General features: G+C 36.1%; 3 protein-coding genes across 5 annotated transcripts; 1 reads left to right on the top strand and 2 right to left on the bottom strand.

Annotated features, from left to right (window-relative positions):
- The first annotated feature begins 3,434 nt into the window (after nucleotides 1-3,434).
- Nucleotides 3,435-6,468, top strand: LOC110601195 (probable pectinesterase/pectinesterase inhibitor 34). The gene is made up of 3 exons (XM_021738284.2): nucleotides 3,435-4,649; nucleotides 5,028-5,164; nucleotides 5,573-6,468. The coding sequence occupies exons 1-3, from the start codon at nucleotides 3,667-3,669 to the stop codon at nucleotides 6,268-6,270; spliced, it is 1,818 nt and encodes a 605-aa protein (XP_021593976.1). The 5' UTR covers nucleotides 3,435-3,666; the 3' UTR covers nucleotides 6,271-6,468.
- Nucleotides 6,469-6,982: 514 nt separating this feature from the next.
- LOC110601280 (NAD-capped RNA hydrolase DXO1) lies at nucleotides 6,983-14,709 on the bottom strand. Of its 2 annotated transcripts, none has more exons than XM_043960146.1 (13): nucleotides 14,149-14,708; nucleotides 12,823-13,055; nucleotides 11,675-11,740; nucleotides 11,475-11,553; nucleotides 11,207-11,286; nucleotides 11,091-11,114; nucleotides 10,421-10,545; nucleotides 9,681-9,897; nucleotides 9,522-9,575; nucleotides 8,655-8,701; nucleotides 8,219-8,303; nucleotides 7,492-7,555; nucleotides 6,983-7,360 (listed from the first exon to the last, which is right to left on the bottom strand). In XM_043960146.1, exons 1-13 carry the CDS (start codon nucleotides 14,486-14,488, stop codon nucleotides 7,257-7,259), a joined length of 1,518 nt encoding a protein of 505 aa, XP_043816081.1. In that variant the 5' UTR covers nucleotides 14,489-14,708; the 3' UTR covers nucleotides 6,983-7,256. The 2 variants fall into 2 exon arrangements, with proteins under 2 accessions (XP_043816081.1, XP_043816084.1); XM_043960149.1 differs by lacking the exon at nucleotides 6,983-7,360 and adding an exon at nucleotides 8,100-8,135 and having other exon boundaries at nucleotides 7,502-7,555; nucleotides 14,149-14,709.
- Nucleotides 14,710-15,629: 920 nt separating this feature from the next.
- LOC110601420 (dipeptidyl aminopeptidase 4) lies at nucleotides 15,630-21,238 on the bottom strand. 2 transcript variants are annotated; one of them, XM_021738584.2, is made up of 6 exons: nucleotides 21,099-21,238; nucleotides 20,510-21,003; nucleotides 19,731-19,925; nucleotides 18,776-18,805; nucleotides 17,003-18,112; nucleotides 15,630-16,448 (listed from the first exon to the last, which is right to left on the bottom strand). In XM_021738584.2, the coding sequence occupies exons 2-6, from the start codon at nucleotides 20,948-20,950 to the stop codon at nucleotides 15,897-15,899; spliced, it is 2,328 nt and encodes a 775-aa protein (XP_021594276.1). In that variant the 5' UTR covers nucleotides 20,951-21,003; nucleotides 21,099-21,238; the 3' UTR covers nucleotides 15,630-15,896. The 2 variants fall into 2 exon arrangements, with proteins under 2 accessions (XP_021594276.1, XP_043816091.1); XM_043960156.1 differs by having other exon boundaries at nucleotides 20,510-20,968; nucleotides 21,099-21,232.
- Between the last annotated feature and the right edge of the window lie 274 nt (nucleotides 21,239-21,512).

Genomic DNA, 21,512 nt, shown 5'->3' on the forward strand with positions numbered 1-21,512 from the left:
CTCACTGGGCTCTAGTAGCTCACCCCATTCCCTTAACCCCCAGGTTTGCAGGTACGGGATAGATCAGGAAGTCAGCAAGAGTAAAAGAGTCATGTTTTATGTAATAGCTAGATGTGGACAAAAAAAAACGTAATATAAAGTATAGTACAGTAATGTAATGTAATGATGTTTATTGAGGTTTAGAGTTGTGCTTGACCCTAGTATGTTGGTTAATCCTTTTTGCACATGATCTGTAAAATGTTTTATTGATGTTTATGTAAGCCAAGCTTAATGTATGATATGTTGCCCCATTGGAGCATTTGATGAGGGCTCCAGTGTGGGGTTTTATGTTTATGAGTTGGTGCATGCACAGGTTAAGCTTGGTAAATGAAAGAGAAAGTTTAAAGTTTTTATGTATATGTTTGATCATGTATGGGATTTAACAGGTATACAAGATGTATGTTAGGCTTGCTACGGGTCCCGGCGGCCTTATGCCGATCTGGATCCTAGCGTCGGTAGCGGTCCGGTTTCCGGGTTGTTACAAATGCGCTCATGGAATACTGGGTTAGCAGCAATATGTAAAATTGCCTTGCTGTCACAGTGAAGAGGTATAGGTAAACTAGCATCATCTCCTTTACCATAAGATTTATATTTGACTCCTGACTCAGGAGAGCCTCTAATTGAACTTGATATGTACAGAAGGCTACTTGGCAGGCTTCTTTACATAAATTTAACCAGGCCTGAAATATGTTATGCCGTGCAACATCTAAGTTAATTTATGAGCATGCTCAGAAAGTCTCACTAGGAGGCTACTTTACATGTGCTTAGATATCTTAAAGGGTCTTTGCACCAATGATTATATTTTCCTATCACTACTGATCTATCTATTATTGCCTATTGCGATTTTGATTGGGCAACTTGTCCATATTCTCATAAGTCTTTATCTGGTTGCTACATTTTTTTTAGGACATTGTCTTGTATCTTGGAAAACAAAGAAACAGACCATGTTTTCTAAATCATTTGTTGAAGTAGAGTATCATGCTATGGCTAACACAGTTTGTAAACTTCTCTAGATTAGCTATATTCTTAAGGACTTGCAAGTCTCAGTTGCATTGCCTATACCTCTTCACTGTGACAACAAGGCAATTTTACATATTGCTGCTAACCCTATGAGCGCATTAAGCATATCGAGATCGATTGGCATATTGTATGAGATCAGCTCCAGTGGGGATTCATTTTACCCAGTCATCTTTCCACACAAGAGCAATTGGTAGTCACCAAAGCTTTATCATTTTGCCGACACAACTCTCTATCCAACAAGTTGAACCTTCTCCTTTTACCGATTTCAACTTGAGAAAGGGTGTTAAATTTACTGTTGTAATAATATTAGTTAATGTTATACACTTATTATGCAATTTGTAACAACTTTAAGAAATTATTATGTAATTTTCAAATTTGGCTTCATAAGAGACACGAAACTCGCTGGTGCATATATAAACACTAGTCAAAGTCTCTAAACAGTAATTATAACGTTACTTTCTGAAATTAAATTAAAGATGTTTTCTTCTTTCTCTATCTCAAACATTTAGTCCACGTTTTCCATTAAAATAAGCTTTATATTTATGATTTTATATCCTAATAAATTTCAGATATGACTAATTTTGATAGAAATTCAACCTATGGATAGAGTTGGTAATTGTTAATCAAATGATAATATATAGTAAGTTTGACAATGAGAATTTTAGGAAGAAACATTGATTAAAATTATAAAAATTTTTAGATAAACTCGCAAATTAATAATTAATATTAAATTTTATTTTTGAAGTGAGTTTAAAAATAAATACTCATATATTAGATGTCCAAAAAAATGAAAAGAAAAAGGAAAGCAAATCATGGAAAATTCCATAGTTGAGTAAATTAGTTGTATGTCAATTGGGTATTCATTCTTGATAAAGCCAACACGTATAGTATACTATGTACTTTATTAAAATTAGGGTTGGATACGCTATTAATATGTTAGGACTCATAATTCAATGTGCATACCTGCATCCTCGCTAAAGCTGTCAATTTTTACCATTATATCAACTACATAAAAAACAAATATTTTATTTTATTTAAAATTAAAAAAATTAATTTTTTTATTATAAATTTATAAAAAAATAATTAAATTAAATTTTTACGAAATTATAAATTTGGGAATATGAAAAAACTCCCAAAATTACATGGCATTGGATTGGATTATTAGTTTTTTTTTTTTCTGCACGGAGTAGAATTATGAAACAAGCAGAGGAATCCGTAGCTTCATGTGGTCAAACAATTGTTTATACTTGGAAAGGGAATACAATCCTCCAGAGTCCACTGCCTTGTTTTATTAGCTAATTAATTAGAGAATTAAAATAAACATTTTTTATAGAATAATAAAAGGATTCTTATTCTTTCAAAAACGCTGCCAGTCAATAACCGTTGGCTCTATGCATATATATGTTGGTGAATTCCAGTAAATTTAATTATATTGATTTCTTTCATACAAAGTCAGAGTAAGTCTTGAGTTAATATCTATAATTACTTTAATTTAATTTTAATATTTCTCAGACTTGTATTTTCTAATTATTATATAAGATTAAAATTTTAATTTATATATATATATTCTAAGCGTAAATCTTACGTAATGTGATGGTTGCTAATGTGGGGACCAAGTGAGTAGTGTGTTGTTGGGGGGCCTACATTATCATATTCATATAATATTTAGGATAACTTAACTTAGAAAGAGGTCTCTACTTTCCAGCAAATCTATATTTAATTAATATGTGATCTATTAGATTAAGCAATCTCTTTCTTATTATAATCTGTTCAACACTTTTTTAAGTTGTTCATTATGGTTTGCTAGTTTAGTGTCCATTCAAACCAGAACAGCTCTTATGTAATAATTGGGATTCATTCAATTTGTAGGATTAAAGATAACTACCATTTGGAAAGAAAAAAAAAATGTTATTACTAAGACATTCATTTTATTGGATTCCATCTATGTAAGAATAAAAGTTGCTGCCTTTTGTCTGTGTACAAAGTGGATTCCATGTACAAGAAAGTTGCTAATTATCGAGGAAAAAGAAATTAAAGTCAAATTATTTATGGAACTTTTCACATGAGATTGTTTATTGATTGCTCAAGTTTAATTAAGAAGCGTAATTAAATGTTTAAATCTTGATCCTTAAGTTTCTTAATTGGGTCAAATACACAATTATAAAAATTAACTTAATTCAATTGTTACATTAATGATTGCTTCATGAAGGAAGGATCTCAACATGCACAAAGAAATTAAAAAGCCAATCACAAGCACTAACCAAAAAAGTTGCCACTTTGAAATCACTAGCTCACGGTATCTACATGTGTTGAGAGAAGAGAATATAAACCAAAAAGATGGATGACAAAAAGAAATCAAGCAAACAGCCACAGGCCACAGCCCGACTCCTCCTCATAACTCAGCACCCAATGGGCAGTGGCGGTAGTAGAGGCCAGCTATTTTGGCTTTTGATGTAGACTTCATACCCACCTCTATTACTCCTCCTCCTCCTCCTCTCCCCCACCCAACTCCTTATATGCCCCCCCCATTATTCTACACTTCCATACTCCTTTATATATTCGCACATCCTTCGCTTACTTTCCAACTGTGACTCCTGCTCATATAATATGAAACCCGTCAACTACGGCAGACTCGCACCCTCCGAACCCGGCGGATCCTCCCCGCCCGTCGACCAACCAGAACATGCGACGCCTCACCCTTCTCGGAAAAGGGGTGTGATCCTTCTTTCCCTTCTGTCCATTGTCTTGATCATCGCCTCTGCTGTCTCTGCCACGCTACTAATCGGGCTACGTACCCGCGCTTCCAGCAGCCAACCAAGTCCAGTTTTGGCCCGGAAGCCCACTAAGGCTATTTCCAAAACTTGTAGCAAGACTCGGTTCCGGAGTCTCTGTGTTAACTCGTTGATTGATTTTCCTGGTTCTTCTGCTGCCTCTGAGGAGGAACTCGTCCACATTTCCTTCAACGTCACTCTTCAGCATTTTACTAAAGCTCTGTATCTCTCGTCGGAAATCTCTTATCTCCAGATGGATACGCATGTACGGTCTGCATACGAGGACTGCCTCGAGCTGCTTGATGACTCCGTTGACGCGCTTTCACGATCGCTATACACCGTTGCGCCGTCGTTGGATGGGAACACCGGAGAGCAGATACAGCCCGGCGGATCTGCTGAGGATGTGGTCACTTGGCTCAGCGCTGCGCTCACTAATCATGACACATGTACAGAGGGATTCGCGGACTTGAATGGAGCTGTGAAGGATCATATGTCCGAGAAGTTGAAGGACTTGTCCGAGTTAGTGAGCAACTGCTTGGCAATATTTTCGGCTGTTGACAGCGGCGATTTCTCCGGCGTTCCGATACAGAACCGGCGGAGACTGATGGATGCGGAGATATCAGAAGAAAATGCCGATAATCTCCCGAACTGGTTAGGGAGGAAAGAAAGGAGACTGTTGAGCTTGCCGGTGTCGGCCATACAGGCGGATATAATCGTTTCACAAGATGGGAACGGGACGTGCAAGACGATCGCGGAGGCAATTAAGAAGGCGCCGGAGTACAGCACCCGGCGAACAATAATTTACGTGAAGGCAGGAAGGTAAATTCATAAATGAGAGAGAGAAAAAGGCATGAAAAGTGGCAACTTTTGGCACCCTAAGTTGGAAATTTTGATAATAGTTATTGCTAATTAAACTCACTAAAGCAAAAAATCATGAGACTGATAATAATAATAATGTTATGAGTTTAAAAAGTTTGTGCTCATGGAACATGCAAATTTAGTTTATTTTCTTTTTAAATATATTTATTTTTTTTATTCATGAATTTCCTTTTAGAATATATATATATATATATATATATATATATATTAAATTATTAATCAAGGAAAATCATAAAATGGGTATAAAAGGATATGAAAATATTTGATTGGGTGATTTTCAGCTTAGAAAAAAATTACTCATTAAAGTGTAATTTGCAGATATGAAGAGAATAATTTGAAAGTGGGAAGGAAAAAGTGGAACTTGATGTTCATTGGAGATGGAAAGGGTAAAACGGTGATTTCAGGGAGGAAAAGCATTTTCGATAATATTACTACATTCCACACTGCAGCCTTCGGTAAAAATTCTGTTTTTACCTTTCCTCTGTATAAATTTCCATCTTAGCTTTCATTGTTAAGTTTCTAAACTTGCATACGTAATAGATCAAAAACACATAAAAGGTGGTTAATTGTCTAATAGGAAATTAATTTCCCTTCTCAAATTAAGAGAATCACATTATTGGAGGTGGGTCATCATCATCACATGGCAAATAGCCATACTCTTGGCAGTAATCAAAAAAAGCATTACAGAGTTGAGTGATTGAAAATTTTGAAAGCTACTAATCACGACAATTTATATACCAATCACACACTTCTCTCTCTTTTACTCCTCCTTTATTCGTCGTCTGCCTTTGTTTAATACGCCTACTCTAATTAATCACTCTTGTTCTTATTCTGTCACCTTTTTTTTGCCAATTTCCATTTAGCTGCCACTGGGGCTGGCTTTATCTCTCGTGACATCACATTTCAGAACTGGGCTGGTCCAGCCAAGCATCAAGCTGTGGCTCTCAGGGTTGGAGCTGACCATGCGGTGGTCTACCGCTGCAACATCATCGGATACCAAGACACTCTCTATGTCCACTCAAATCGCCAGTTCTTCCGTGAATGCGATATTTATGGTACAGTTGATTTCATATTTGGTAACGCTGCCGTGGTGTTTCAAAATTGCAGCATTTACGCTCGTAAGCCAATGCCTCTCCAGAAAAACACCATCACTGCCCAGAATCGTAAAGACCCAAATCAAAATACAGGCATATCTATCCATGCCTGCAGGCTCTACGCCATGCCAGATCTCCGGGCGGCCAATGGTAGCTTCCAGACTTTTCTGGGTCGTCCATGGAAGCTTTACTCAAGAACTGTGTATATGTTAACATACATGGGCGATCACATTCATCCAAGAGGGTGGCTAGAATGGAATGCGACATTTGCACTTGATACACTCTACTATGGTGAGTATATGAACTATGGCCCGGGTGGGCCTGTGGGTCAACGGGTAAAATGGCCCGGGTATCGGGTCATCAATTCAACAATTGAAGCAAGTAGATTCACTGTAGGGGAGTTTATTTATGGATCATCATGGTTGCCTTCTACTGGGGTGGCATTTTTAGCTGGATTAGCAGTTTGAGCATTAATTACCAAATACGTTATATAAAGTTTCTACAGTGTACTTGGTGTATGCAAGTAAAATTTTTCTATCCATTTTTTTTTTTTGGCATGATTCAATAACCATTGAGACGTTGACTGTTCCTTTTGTTATATAGTTGTAACCCATAAGATTCTAAGGAAGTTGAAGGGAATGTGCTCTCTTCCATTGTTTCAAACATATACATATTGTTTTAAATTTAAGTTGATTTTTATGAATTTTATAATTAAAACTGTAAATTCTCGTAAAATATAAGTTTTATTTTAATGAATAACGTATTAATCTTTTAGTTGGTTGAATATATAGGCTATATTACTTAATATTCTAAAGAATATGATAAGAGGTTAGAAAGTTCCTGGAAATTGTTGGGGTCGGTGGATTTAGCAAGTATTATTGAAAGAGTTGCCGAAGACAGGGTAAGACCAACAGCGTTCAATTTGGCCCACGGGTAGGTGAGGGCTCGACCCTAATGTTCCACCGACACCTGTGGGGTCCAGTTGATTGCATGATCCAAGTGGGTTGAAACTTGGAAGGTTTTGTCTCACCCTCCATTTACATTCCATCTTCTCAACGGTTCTAATGTAGGTCATCATTACCACAAGGAAAACAGTAGTCTGATTTGTGAGACAGGCTGTCTTTTGCTCGTTTTCTAGCGTTGACGATGCAGAACACCCAGATACAAGAACAAAAATAATTTAATGAGCCAAAAATATAAATCCATAAACTATATTATTTTCTTGTGTCTTGAGATAAATTTACAATGGTAAAAGGTCGTCTGTGGTTTAAAAAAAAAAAAGAAAGAAAAATAAGGGAACCTCCAGCATTCAGTGAAGCCAACTCACGGTAATTGACACAGGAATGATCTGCTAAGATGGTGTTTGCGAAATTACTATAATATTCAGTGGAAAAAGCTTAACCCCTTTTAAATCTGTGTTCTAATTATTAAAGCAACATTTTCCCATAATGCTTTACAATTGCATAACATGGTTAGTAATTGCATCTGGGCAAGATTGGGCTTGCAGGAGCTCTAAACGATTGAAAGGTGGAGCAAACTGCAAAATGTAATCTTCATCTGAAGCCACATAATTAAGAGAAGTATATTAGCTATAGATAAAGAGGGTAAAGATTAAATCTATCTGTTATCTTCAGCATTGCAATGAACATTAGGTCAAGAAAGAACCAGCAAATGGTTACAAAACTCACTTTCTTTGACTGTTCCATAGAGCCAGCATAATACCTCATCTGCAAATGCTAGGCAGACACCACCCTGAAAACAAATTTTCTGATGATCAGGATTTAAGGACGAGCCCGAACATTTGATTTACCAATAGTTCTGACAAACTCTGGCTGATCCTAATATCATCACAAAGTGTGTATACTGCTCATTTTGGAGTTGACAATAGTTCAGGCAAACAACATCACCTTTGTTTTGAGTATTGCAAAACCTACAAGAGACTAGCAACTCTACACACCACCTGCTCTTTCTAATCACTCATTCCTATCCCCATCTCCAAATGCAGGCCGGCCATCTGAGCAGTGAGGCTCATCAGCATTCCTTCAAATTTACAGAATTGTAAGTGCCTTGTGTGTGCAAAAGGGCACGCTTCCACTAGATACCCTTGAGAAGTTCAAGGATCACTACAACCTTCAATGGTGCCTGCCCCTTTGAAAAGGAGGAGGAAGGGAGTGCATGGAGAGGAAGGGGTAAACGGAGTGGTTACAAGGAGGGTAGCAGCAGAGAACTCGACCAGACAAATACCCCCACCCCAACCCCCCCCCCCCCTCCCCAAAAAAAAAAAAAAAAACAGTACCTTTTTTTAGCGTGAAGATGATTTCCAATATGTGAACTAATCAACAATTAAAAAACCAATATGAAGATATGAACCCATTAAAAAAAGAAAAAACAAGTTGCAAGGTTTACAAGATTAACCTGCCAATAGTTCTTCGCTTTTACCCTGTTTGTTATGTCCTTAGTTGTAAGTCTCTCTGTGCGGACAAGTCGACCAGCATCATCCCTGAAGAAAAGATAAGATAATTTTACAGAAGAATATTTAGCAGCATCACTCGGTATATAAAATTTGTTCGTCTTCTGGAGGAGGGGACAAGCGGCAGAACAGAGAAGCTGCCTATTTTGCATGATGCTAAAAAAAAAAAATTAGATCCCCAAAGCCATCATGCTCACAACAATCATGACATTTCTCTGGTATAAGCTAATAATATCCTTTTCGGTTCCCTCCAACCTTAATTGTAAATGCAAGTTATTGCCAAGTCAAAGCAAGAAGTAAAATTGGCTTTGTCAAGTTCAAAATGCACAAAGTAGCAATATCATTACTAATCTGACAATAGGATTTAGAAAATGAAATTACCTGAAACCAATAACAATATAAGGAACCCCGGCTAAGAATGATTGAATCTGCAATAGATGAAACATCCAAGTTAGTTTCCAATACAATTCAATTCAAAAAACTTCATATGCATAACTTGTATCAGTACAAAAGAATTCTAGATCAATCAGAAAGGCAAAAAAGGATGCAATCTTGCCCAGAGCTTGAGAACATTAAAGGCCCTTACATAAAATTGAAGATGGATCTCTTGATGCCAGAAACCCCAGTAGTTCTAACAGGGAACGGCAATATCAGACATAAAATGATTAGAGGAAAAATAAACCTGAAACTTTCCTAAGGAACATAAGCCAATGCAACAAAAACCTACCCAACCCAAAACATCATGTGGCCCATCATAGAACAAAATAAACCACTATATATGAATATTTCATCCTTGAAGAGACAGTGACCCATCACCTTAAGTCCTCAATTATTGATGGCTACATTCATCCATTATAAATTCTCTCCAGACCCACTGGAAGTGGACTTGAAATAAGTCTGAAAATATGTATAACTAGAAGAGCTTATGTAAGTTAAAAGCTTTTCTATGTGCTCTTTTCATCCTTTTGTAGGGCATTTACCACAAGGTACAGGGTGCAAATTGCTACAAGGCAATGTTTGTTTCAGAGAGAGAGAGAGACATCATACATAATATAAAGAAAATAATTATGTTATATTATTTGGTTGTAATGCTAAAAAACAGTAAGTGTTGCTATAAGCTGCATGGTATTTCTAAAATTGTGAGTTTTTCATCCTATAATCCTATTCCCAAGAAAAGCAAAGAAGCTCATGCATTCAATAGTCAACGATGATTAAGAAAGCAAAAAATATGTTTCAAAGCTACAGTACCCAGAATTTGAGCAGTTTATCTCTCTCAAATCTTTCCTCAGTATGGTAATCCAGCTGCAGAATACAAGTGAAATATACAAGTTACCCAACTAAAGATAAGAATGATAATAATTAAAAAAAAATCTCAAAAAAAGAAAGTTGTGAAGCATGGAAGTAAACCTCACGACTTGTCTTTAACTCCACATAAAACCTCTTCCCATCATCAGTTGAATCACAACAATCCATTTCAGCACCCATCAGAATACGATGAGCCCCTAATTTGGTTTTAAGCACAGAACAGTACTCAACATTGGCATCAACATGATGTATCCCTTCCCCATCAGCTCTCCTAGGATCTTCAGTGGCTAGGCTCTCAAAACAATATCCCCAATAACATCTGAATGAGCAAAATTGGACAAACAAGGTTTAGGTCGAATTAAATGGCCCACATCATTTAATAGTTATAAATAAAGTAAATATGAACAGCAAACTTCTAATAAAAAAGATTGACTAACTACTCAAAAACTTCCTACATTTATTTCCCTTGCTTTCTGATTACATCCCAGTCCCCACTACATCATATATTTCTTCCTTCAGAAAGCATTTCATATAACAATGTATTCCAGCAAATAAACCAATTCCCAGCTATAGCACCAACCCTTAACCCATTTCATCAGGATGACATTCTTTACATTACAGTGGGACCGATCACCACTCTTCTATTTACAACTAACACAAACTTGCCATATGGTAAGCACCTAGAATGAGTAATACATTAAATTATATTAGGTCTAGTTCACAATTACGTTAGCAGTAGTCAAGGGAGTGTGGCTGACTGTCTAACCTTCTATTACTTTTCAGCTCATCTGGGTAAAAATCTAAGTACATGTATTTGCTAATACAAAATATGTGTCTAGTACCTTCGGCGATCCAACTCACTTTGTGGCCTTTCAGGCAATTTATGCACATCGAGATAGACAACACCATTCCTTTTGTGCACCCCCATTTCCCAAGGCTCGTGTCGAATATAAGCAGTTGCCAATATCTGCACAAAACAAGAGGTTAATCAAATATTGAAAGAGGTTGTCTTCCAAATATAAAAAGCTACAAAAATTTCCCTAAACAATCAGTTAAATGCTGAGCCAGTTAACAGATCCACTGAGTCAAAAGAAAGATAAAACGGAAAATCATAATATAAAGTAGGTGTAGCAAGTTAAATGCTCCATAATAATAACTCCATTATGTTTGATTCTCCCGTATGCTACCTCGTACATCTGTTGTCTGCATATTAAATCTGTTTTTCCTGTATCCATATGTTAGAAGCATCTTTCAAATCCAATTTCACCAACAGCAACCAATTAGGGTACAAGGATCAGTTGCATGGAATAGATTACAGAACTTGTCTTGTTATTTGAGCATCACTTAAAAGTAGCTAATCAGTCCTTCAAGGCTAATGAATGCTTTGAACAGCTCAACCATATTGGCTCACCAGAAATTAACAATGATTACTAGAAGTTATCCAGCGTAAAAGTGGGGGTAAGAAAAGGAAAAAAAATGTTAAAAATAAGATTGATAACTTTTAGTAATTACCTTATTCAGGTTGTTACGGAAAGTCTGGAGGGGAAGAAGTAGAGAAAAGAACATTAGCTAATAGCCTTCATCAGAATTTTATAGCATATACAGCAAAAGGCAGAGATATCTCTTACCACAAAATGCATATTTTGAAGCATGATATTTTTGTCCCTTATGCAACCAAGAAGGTCGCCAAATCCTTCAGAGCCCAAATCTGGTCAGCAGGTTCATTTAAAACAAAATAAATGAAGTCAACTTGATAATATCAGCCCTCAAACAGAGCCATAGCAAATAAATTTAAGTACATTTGGGGGAAAAACTAATCTTTTCAATTTTTTGTCATCACAATATGCATCTCATTATTGATAGCAACAACATACAAGTTTCACAAAGAAGCCTCACCTTTTTTCTCAATGAAAGTATCAAAGCCCTCATTTAGATCTGCTCCGATGTCTTCAGAAATATAACGCCTAAAAAGCCTCTAATAATGTGGAATAGAGTGGGATTTGAATGAGCTAAGCGTAATCACAAAATATGATGCAAGACCGAATCTTATGAAAGAGTAAAAGAACCTATTAGAGAAACAAGTTCCAAAGGCTCACCAAGCTCCGATCATCAAAGCAGACGTCTCCACCTTCTACACGACTATAGCAAGCAAGTTCACATGGCTGTAGGATAAATTAAATTATTTAGTATGATAAATAAATAGTACATAAACTATCAATTAAATAGTCCAGCCAGCACCATGGCTCACTAGTATCATGATACTACATGTGGTAGACACAAGCAAACCACCACAAAAAAAGTAAAACCAATAAGATCTTTGACTTTATGTGCTTTTGCATTTTCCATCATTTGGGACTCCAGGGAATCAAAGGAAAATGTTTTCCTAGTCAATGAAAAAACTAACCCAAATACAAGGAAAGTAACTTCATATTGTCAAAACAAGAAGTCACTATCCAGGCTTTTTAAAACTCATAAAAAGGAACGGGAACTATAAGAGACCAACATACTAATCATCATTTGCATCGGTAGACACCAAAAATCACCACATTTTATCATTCTTTGTGCAACTTTCTCCCATATTCATCTATAAATAGGAAAAAGGCTTTTTTTTTTCGAATAAACCAATTCATTTGGGACCTTGCAGATCCACTCTTTTTCCTATTCAAAGATTAACCCTTAAAAGGGCCAAGCCATAACAAATGAGAAGCTATACGAATCAATTCCAACATAATTCTCTAATATAGCCATCTCTTTTAGGCACTTGAATACTTCCTAACAGTTCAGGACCATTTACTGTTATTTATAAGATGTCATATATTTTAAAAGAAAATTACGTCTTCCACAGCTATGAAAGTCCCAGAAGCTAATTTCCAGCTCATTTTTAATATTGCAATCAAATGATAGAAAATAGATCATCTTTACTGAAAATGCTTTTCTTAGAAAAATTTCAGTAAACAAGTTATTTTTTGAAAAACAGAGACTTCGTAAGCAAACAAAGACCAGACAGCTACATTTCACCATGAAAGACGTGCATCAGACCATCTAAGAATCAATAAAATTAGGGTGATCACGGTCAAAACCTTAGCATGATGAGCGATAAATATCCGGAAGTTGTGACAGTTATTACATTATGTTAGTAAAACAATATAGACACTACTCCACAGACTATAAATCACCCCCCCCCCAAAAAAAAAAAAAAAAAAAACATAAAATAGATTAAGAAATAAATTTATAAAAAACCTACCGCCTGAAATGCAACCATTTTTCTCGATAATGTTTCCTCACTCTTTGAGAACTTGAGGTCAGAAACAAATCGTTCATCACGATGTCCATTTGAAAATTTTGAACCATAGCCATAGCCTTGACGTGGAGGAAATCCAGGTCGAGGAAGAAGGCCTACTCCTCTATCATTTTGCCAACGGCCACGTCCAAAATTCCCGCGACCCTGGTTGTTGACATTGCGTATGACAGGCAACACTGCCAAATAGAGTTCCAGGGGAAAAATAATGAATGATTGGAGATGAGCAAGTGAAAGAGAGAAATACATGAAAGAGCTAGAACCATCAATTTATCTATAATCAGTTTAACGTGCAAAGGACCTTTTTCTTTGTGAAAGAAGCAGTCAACTATGAGAATTAATCACCCGATAAGCATTCAGCTTTGCATCACTTCACTAAAGCACCATAAGTGAATCATATCTTATTCTGACAGTGTCAAGCTATTGTATGACTGACAAGAAAATCAATTAATTTTTCTCCATGATCATTGTGCTGCAATAGCACAACTATCTGAATTATGCTTGCGTTCAAGTGTTTCCAACAAAACATCAAAGCACAAGACAAGTTTATTTCAAATCTTGAGGACTCCCCCAATTTTGAAGAAAAACTTTTGATATGGTACAAACCCATTAACCATGGACTATGTGTATGCAAGTATGAATTTGTGGCAACTTGAACCCAATAGCTAGGATAGATATCTAAAAATCTTCCAAGATTTTACTATGCAAGCAATTATTTTCCTTACATTAATCGTATATAGTTGATACCTTTAATATTCAGTGATGTGTAGCAATGGCATTTCATAACTCTTAATGCAATATTCAAAAGGTAAAACACCTTTTTTCCAGTCACACCCAAACAAGCAAATCAACCAACAAAACCAAACATTTATCGCAAAGCAATAGCACAGAAATTTTGGTGCCAGTGTTCAAATTATTCTAATTGAGCATTAAAAGAAAATCCCAAATATCAAAATCAGCACGTGAAATTAAAATGGTCCGATATAAAGAGATCCAAAGAGCCCAAAAGATAAGCCATAGGCAAGGGCAATTCTAAATTCTATTTGCAAGTCCAAATTGAAGAAGTCAATCTAATATAATCCAATATTTTTTTTTTCCAAGAAAAGAAGGCACAGGAAACAGCCAATACTTAAAATCCACTGAACGAACTTAAGAGTAACATACCAACACAGAGAAAAATGAAAGTTATGTACCCGTTTATAACCCATAAGCCACAGGAAACAGCCAATACAATCTAAATAAAAGCTAATTAAAGGGTACTGGATAAATTACCAGGAATAGAATAAGGGCTAACAGCAGGGGTTTTTACATAATCTTCATTATCAGAGGCAAAAAGGTCTCTATCTTCTTCCTCTTCATTATTTTCTACTTCTTCACCATTCTCATCCTCTTCTTCCCCTCTGCTGCTAGCGCTCCCACTAGCACTGCTGCTGTCTCCACCATCGCTACTGTTGGATGAAGATGAAGCCGCCGATGATGACGAAGAACCAGAGGAAGATGATGAAGAAGAGGAAGAGGGAGATGATCTACGGGTACCATTGTTCTCTCTATCTTCTTGATCCTCCTCGTAGTCTTCCCCAAATAAATCAACCTCTTGCTCTGCAAAATCCATTAATGGCCTTGTGCTGCTGCTTCTTCTTCTTCTGTGTCTGTTGAGTTGCTCTTTGCTCGGTGATTCTCTTCTGATCAAAACTCACTTTGAAGTATTTTGGCCTAAATTTTTTTGTCAAGGAAAAAAAAAAATAGTACCGAATTTCGTAAAAGGGTAAATTACTTGAAACCCTTGAAATCGGCTTAACACATTTCGGCCCCCCGACTTAAAAGAAAGCGCGCACAAGGTTGTAAACGAACCCCCCGGCTTAACACGTTTCCTTTTCCTTTTCCTTTTTAGAATTTGGTTTTATTAATATATAGATTAATTTTTGTCAAAGAATATTTATATTTTTTTTCTTAAATTTTGATTTTATTAATAAAAATTTGTTTTTAAATTTTAAATTCTAAATGTTATATTTAAATATTGAGAAATTTTTAAATAAACTTAATTCATTATAGATCTAAAAAATATAAAAATAAATTCATTTAATTTTTTTATAGAATAATCCATTTTTTTATATTTTAAACCTATAATAAATCAGATCCACACTAATTTTTTCCTAAATAATTATATATACCTCTCTTAAAATGATGAAGTATGAGAATTTCAGCTAATTGTTTTATTGAAATTAATTTAACTGGACTGAAATTACTTTCAAAGTCTGTAACTAAACCGCACCAATTAAACTGAAAAATAATAATTTTAATTAAATCAAAATCAATTAATTCAATTTTTCACTTTAATCCAAAAACTCTCAACCCTACTTCTAAATATTAAATCATGAATGCCAATAAAAATATAACAGCATCCTTTTATATATCTATATAATAAAATTTTATTAAAAATGTCAAATAAAATAATCAGAGTTTAAGAGAAGAGCCTGAGTTATAAACTACACTTTTCTCTGTATATTTGAATTTATTAAATATTTTGCTGAAAGATCAAGGCAATTATGAATTGAAATATGAAATTTAATAATTTTTTTTTTCAGATATGTACTTCAGATCAGTTTCTTAATTGCACACACCAAAATCGTTAGTGTTTATGTCAAGGGGAAGAAAAAAAGCGCATGTTTTGGGGCAAAAAAGTTGGAATATTTGGACAATGTTAGTAAATCATGTCATGAAATGCCAGCAAAGAACATTTTCAAACCTATCAGTTGCAGCAAAACAAATAGATAATTGGAAATTTTGCATAAACCCACAATGGAATTTGATACATGGGCACTACATGTCACATTGCCTAGTGAAAAGGGTATTCGTCCCAAGCTTTTTTATTATACATTGTTAAAGAAATTTTGAAGCGGGACCCCGAACATCTTCTCCAGCAACAGCAGCTGTTTCCCCAACTCGAACCTGTGGCCTTCTAGTCGCGAAGGAGAGCTCAGCCTCATGGACAACCTACAAGCAATGATTTACTTCCCAATTCACAAATTCCTCTCAACAAATTCCCATATTCTTTCTTCCATGTAAACCCGGTCTCTGTGCCGTCTTGGCATGTGTCGTTCATCCGGGAAAATTAGTAGCTCATAGGGTTTTCCAGCTGCCACTAGTGCATTGACAAGCCTAGCAGTGTGCCTAAAATGCACATTTTCATCAATCATGCCATGCACCAATAATATTTTCCCTTTTAATTTGTGCACATGATGCATCACAGAGCTGTCTTCATAACCAGTAGGGTTTTGAGAAGGCAATCCCATGTACTTCTCAGTGTAAAACGTGTCATATCCATCCCATGACGTCACAGGAGCACCAGAGACAGAACAATGGAAGACATCAGGAAACCTGGCCAGGATCATAGCTGACATATATCCCCCATAACTCCATCCATACAACCCAATATGGCCAACTTTTGCTAGCCCTTGTTTGATGAGCCATTCAGCTCCAGTAAGCTGATCCTCAGCGTCAATACGCCCAGCATTGTATTTGAGAGCACCTTCAAACTTCAGCCCACGTCGAGCACTTCCTCTATTGTCCAACTGTAAATGGGAAGCAACCAAGATAAGTTCTTTTATTAGATATAATTTGGTATATTTATAGGAAAAACAAAGTTTCTGTGTCATAATCCATCAGGGGTTTTAAGTTACAACAATGTGAGACTTGTATAAGACATCTCCAAACATGCATCTCAACAACCAAGATGCATCTTAAATCATAATCTTTTCAACATTCAACTGCTCTACATCTTTCTTTGTACTGCAGATACATTCAAGCATCAAAGAACTTAAAATTTCCTAAGTGAATGATGCCTAAACAAGCACCTAGTGAAAAGAATACACGCAAATGTTGAGAAATGTGAGTTTCTATTGCCGCAGGTTCCAACAGCACAATATAACTGTGAAGGACACAAATAATGAACACAATGAGGTATATATGCAAATGGAAACCTCTAGAGCATTTGGAATGTGCAATCTTTGACAATATAGTCAATTTGGGACAAAAGATAGTAACAACGCATTCTAACTAATAAATTAGAACAGCAAATCAAAACCAGGATAACATTTCAGGATGACTGAGAAGTGAAAAGACTAACCTTCCATACAAGAATGCCTTTGCTCCGAAGATATTGAGCTCTCATATCAACTGTATTTAACCAAGAATCACAGACATATTGTACACCTGGGCCACCGTACACATTGATCATGGTCTTGTATGGCGGTGATCCAAATTTTGTTGGGTCAGGCTTGTATAAAGCACCATAGAGTATGGTCCCATCATTTGCCTTAACCTGAACTATCTCTGGAGGCTCAAGTTCAAGCCGTTTAAATCTTGGAATAGTGAAAGGCTGTTCATACAGAGGCATAATTACATTTCCATCAAGCAAGGAGCACAGCAAAACCCTAGGGGTAGAGTCAAGGGAATCATGAATATCAACAAAATTACGCATGTGGTGATCAAGTACTACCACGTGTTTCCCCTTACCATGTGTTAATCTCACTGGACCAAGAAAGTTTTGGTTGCCATCTGGGTATAGTTTAGCACAGTAAAGGTTAGATTCCAAAGCTCCATCTAGAGTTGCAGTAAAATACACAAGCCCTGCAGCCTCATTTATACCTGCAATTTGCTCAACCACCCACTTGCCTTCAGTGATAGGTCCCAAGCACGTGCCATTTGCATCATGGAGATACAAATGTCTGAATCCTGTTTTTTCACTTGCCCAGATAAATCCTCCAGAGTATTTAGTAACACCTTTATCCAAAGGAGTGAAGCAATCATGTAAATTAACCCATATATCTTGTTCCTCCACCAACATGATATCTCTTTGCCCTGTCTTAATATCAAACTTCAGGATCTTTAATTTGGAGTGAGACCTGTTCAGCACCTGAGCTGTGAGGATATCTCCATGCATCCAATTGACTCTGGCCAAATATTCCTCCGCATTGTCCAGTGCTCCTTTCCCTCCACAGACAAGATCCAACCATTTGATGGGACCACCAGCAGCAGAAACTACTCCAAGGCGAACTTTGGCATTAGAAGCTCCTGCAAAGGGATAAGCATGGTCTTCCTGTGCCTCTTCACCAACAGAACTTTTACCTTGGTGCATAATTCTAAAAAGAGGTATCCCAGACGAATCAACTTGTGTGAATGCAATGAATTTGCTGTCAAGTGACCACCAGTATCCATTTTTCCTGTCCATTTCCTCCTGCAGTTTAAACAATTAAAGATCAAGAGGAAAAGTATACTTCTAACCAAAGTGGAAAAAATAAAAGCAAATTTAAAATTCATAACAATAACAACAATAACATTCATCAGTCCATATAATCAAATTTTAGCAACTTAAGTTTGCATAGAAAAGAAAAGTTAGTAAATGTAATTTTATAAACACACAAAATGGTTTGCCATGACGAGGATTTATGCTTTAGGAAACTTCAAAAGACATATTTCTTGCTACTCATAAATAAAGCATATATGTTCAGTATATGCTCGTCTAGTTGTTTTATCCTCAAACCCTTAATTTAATCCTCTCTATATTATAGCATCCAAAAGTTATCATGCTGAACTCTGGAATAAGACCTTCAATCCTAAATACTATAGCATCCATCTCCAAATTCTCTATATGGAGTATGGACTTGGTTAATCCTAAAAGTGTATTCACAAAATACTACAGAGTTTTTCGCTCCCTTACAATTGAGCAAATGATTAATAGCCCGCTTTGCTTCCAACAAATAATGAAACTAATAACCAAAAACCCCCCCAGTAAAATTGTCCCAAAAGCCTCCTCAAGCAAAAATGAGACTAACCATTTACAAAGAGAATATATCTACTTTAATGCATATATGGAGAGGGGAAAGGAAATAGTTCTCACCTGAGCTATATATTCAGCAAGGCCATGAGTCTGCAGATGCAGGGGAAAATTAAGTGAGTCAACTTCAAAGTAAAAGAACATTAATTGAATGCCAAAAACTTGCCCAAAACATATTTCTATTTTATTCCCAAAGTCATATATATGAATGGACAGAAAATTGAAGACAAGATCTAGCCTGGTAATAGTCTTCATGGTGTAGTGCCATGCCACAAACCCTGATTTAAAACCCACCTCAGTTTCAAATTTCAATAATACCAGAAAAACAAGATAAAATTGTCAACCACCCAAAACGAAGTTCTTGTAGCACATTCAAACAAGTTCTCCACATCCACATTTTGTATCTCATCACAGTTGCTCTGGTAAAATTTTAAGGTAACCAAAGTCTACAAGTAATGGAAAGTTTTAGGAAAAGATGAGATGGGTATGAAAACTGTGTGGTAGAAAGTAAAAACAACTTGATTTTTTACCTGTTATAACATCTAGTATCCTGAATATTCACAAATTCTCCATCATGGTAGATGTGAAGAGAACCAAAACTGGAAACACATACTATTACTGGCTCAACATAAAATGGCAAGGTGAAGAACTAATTAACAGTGATTTAACGGAGATACAAGACACTGGGTAGAGCTGCAGGGTAGGAAGAAGCATGTAGGACATACTGCTCGGTTAGGATTTTCAAATGCAAGATGAAATGATGAATTGATTAAAGAACTGCATACATAAATTAATATGCTTGAATCAAAATTAATCTGCATAATAATATGTTAGCCAATTGAAGAGAATATTTTTCTTTTCTTTTGAAGAGACCAAAAGAATGGTCACAATGTAAAAAGACACTATAAACATGTCAGTCACTCAACTCATGAGATCATGCATTATTGAACGAAATCTATCATATCATAACATCCAATGTAACCACAAAGATCTAACCTTGTATAAATGCTAAACTTACCACTACATTTCCCTGGGCACCATGTGTTAGTTGTTTTGATTCATTGTGCAAGAGATTTAGAACATGTAGCTCACTATCCTTTACATAAGCAAGCATAGTACCATCAGGGGACAGATGTGGATCAATAATTGGAGAAAATGGTGAGCTAGGAAGCTTAAGCTCCACTTTTGATGAGCAAAGTTCCTGGAAATGAACCTGTAAACAAATAGGAAATAATCCATCAGCCGAGCTCAAAGAATTCAAGTTTCTAGCAAGTGAGATTATTTTAATGGTCAGTGAATTACGTTAACACACAAAAGCCATCTGGGAACTTATTCAAACAAATCCAAAGGCTCAGGAGAGAGAAAAGTTAATGGTGTATGATTATCAGATGTGGCCCTAATATATTAAGTTGTAGGACTAAATACTCAGGAATTCAAACTGAAACATTTCTTTTTTTTTTTGTAATGTTTTCAAAAGAGCCAACGATCTATTGTATGGATTTAAAACCCCTCATCACAAAAATTAACTTGGAGAAATACTTTATTGTATAAACTTAAAAGTAAAAGGTTCAAGTAACCAAATAAGTTCTACAGCTGCAAATCATGACATTGGATTCAAGACAATTTTGTAATAATACTACCAACAAGAAGTATCACAAATGAGAACACACTTATTCCTTCACCTTCTTAATGCAGACTACTGTAGGTATATTTTGTCAGGCACAAAAGGACCACAAAGCTAGAATTACAAAACAATCACACCAATTAATATAAATTACAGGAAATGAGAGAACAAACCCCCGAAGGCAAAGGCACCATAATTGCTTTCTTCTTTGAGCTTGTCTTCACCCATTCATACCGTGTCACTCCAAGTCCACGTTCTCTGGACCTCTCCCTCCTCAACTTCTCTTCTGGCGATATATTACTCTCATCAAGTCCACCATCGAGGGGACTGAAAAGCAATTCCTGTTTGCCAGTCTTGGGATCAAAAGCAAACACCTTTCTACTCAAAGTTTGATCAGGACTAAACAAGTAAGTTATTAAAGTATCATCAGGACTGAAACTGATTGAAGTGGGTGCACAGTATCCTGGCAATGGAGATTGTACAATCTCCTCAACAGGGAAAAAAACGCCGGAGTCAAGATTTTGAGGGGTGATGGGATCAGTCAGAGGCATGTTCTTATTGAATGACCTCAAACGCTTCAAGTGCTTGTTCTCGTTCTCGTCAACTGCTTGCATTACAGAAAAACTAACCACTTGCAATTAATTTGCAAGAGAGCACGAACCAAAACCTTCAAATGAAAGACCCAGAAGAAAGGAAAGATTAGAAAATATAAAAATACAATCTTAGAGCATCAAATGAACTAAAAATAAAAACATGACTTACAGTGTAGATCTTTCCCCTCCATTTTCTCAGCAATCAAATGAGAAAATAACCCATTTTCAAACATTCAAACTTCTTGCCATACCCAGCTGATTTTCCTCCAAACAAACAGCCGGGAGGGTTTGGGGGATAACGTATTTTACTTGCAAAGAAACTCCAAGGATTAGCCCAGTAACAAAGCTCTGCCCATCACAATAAAAATAATCAGCTGGACCCGATTGCACAATAACAAACTGCACCGAATCCGCAAAAGCATTTATTATTTAAAAGAAGAACGGGATTCGAAGAATAAATATAGAATTTACCCGGAAAGGCAATGGAAATGATCGGCCATGAAAGCGAAAGAGCGATTCCTGGGCAGATCGAATTGTTGGATGGAGAATCTGAAAACGGAGAGGAACAAGGAATTGGATTCGA

This window comes from Manihot esculenta, chromosome 1 (assembly GCF_001659605.2).
Source record: "Manihot esculenta cultivar AM560-2 chromosome 1, M.esculenta_v8, whole genome shotgun sequence".
NCBI classification, from domain to species: domain Eukaryota; kingdom Viridiplantae; phylum Streptophyta; class Magnoliopsida; order Malpighiales; family Euphorbiaceae; genus Manihot; species Manihot esculenta.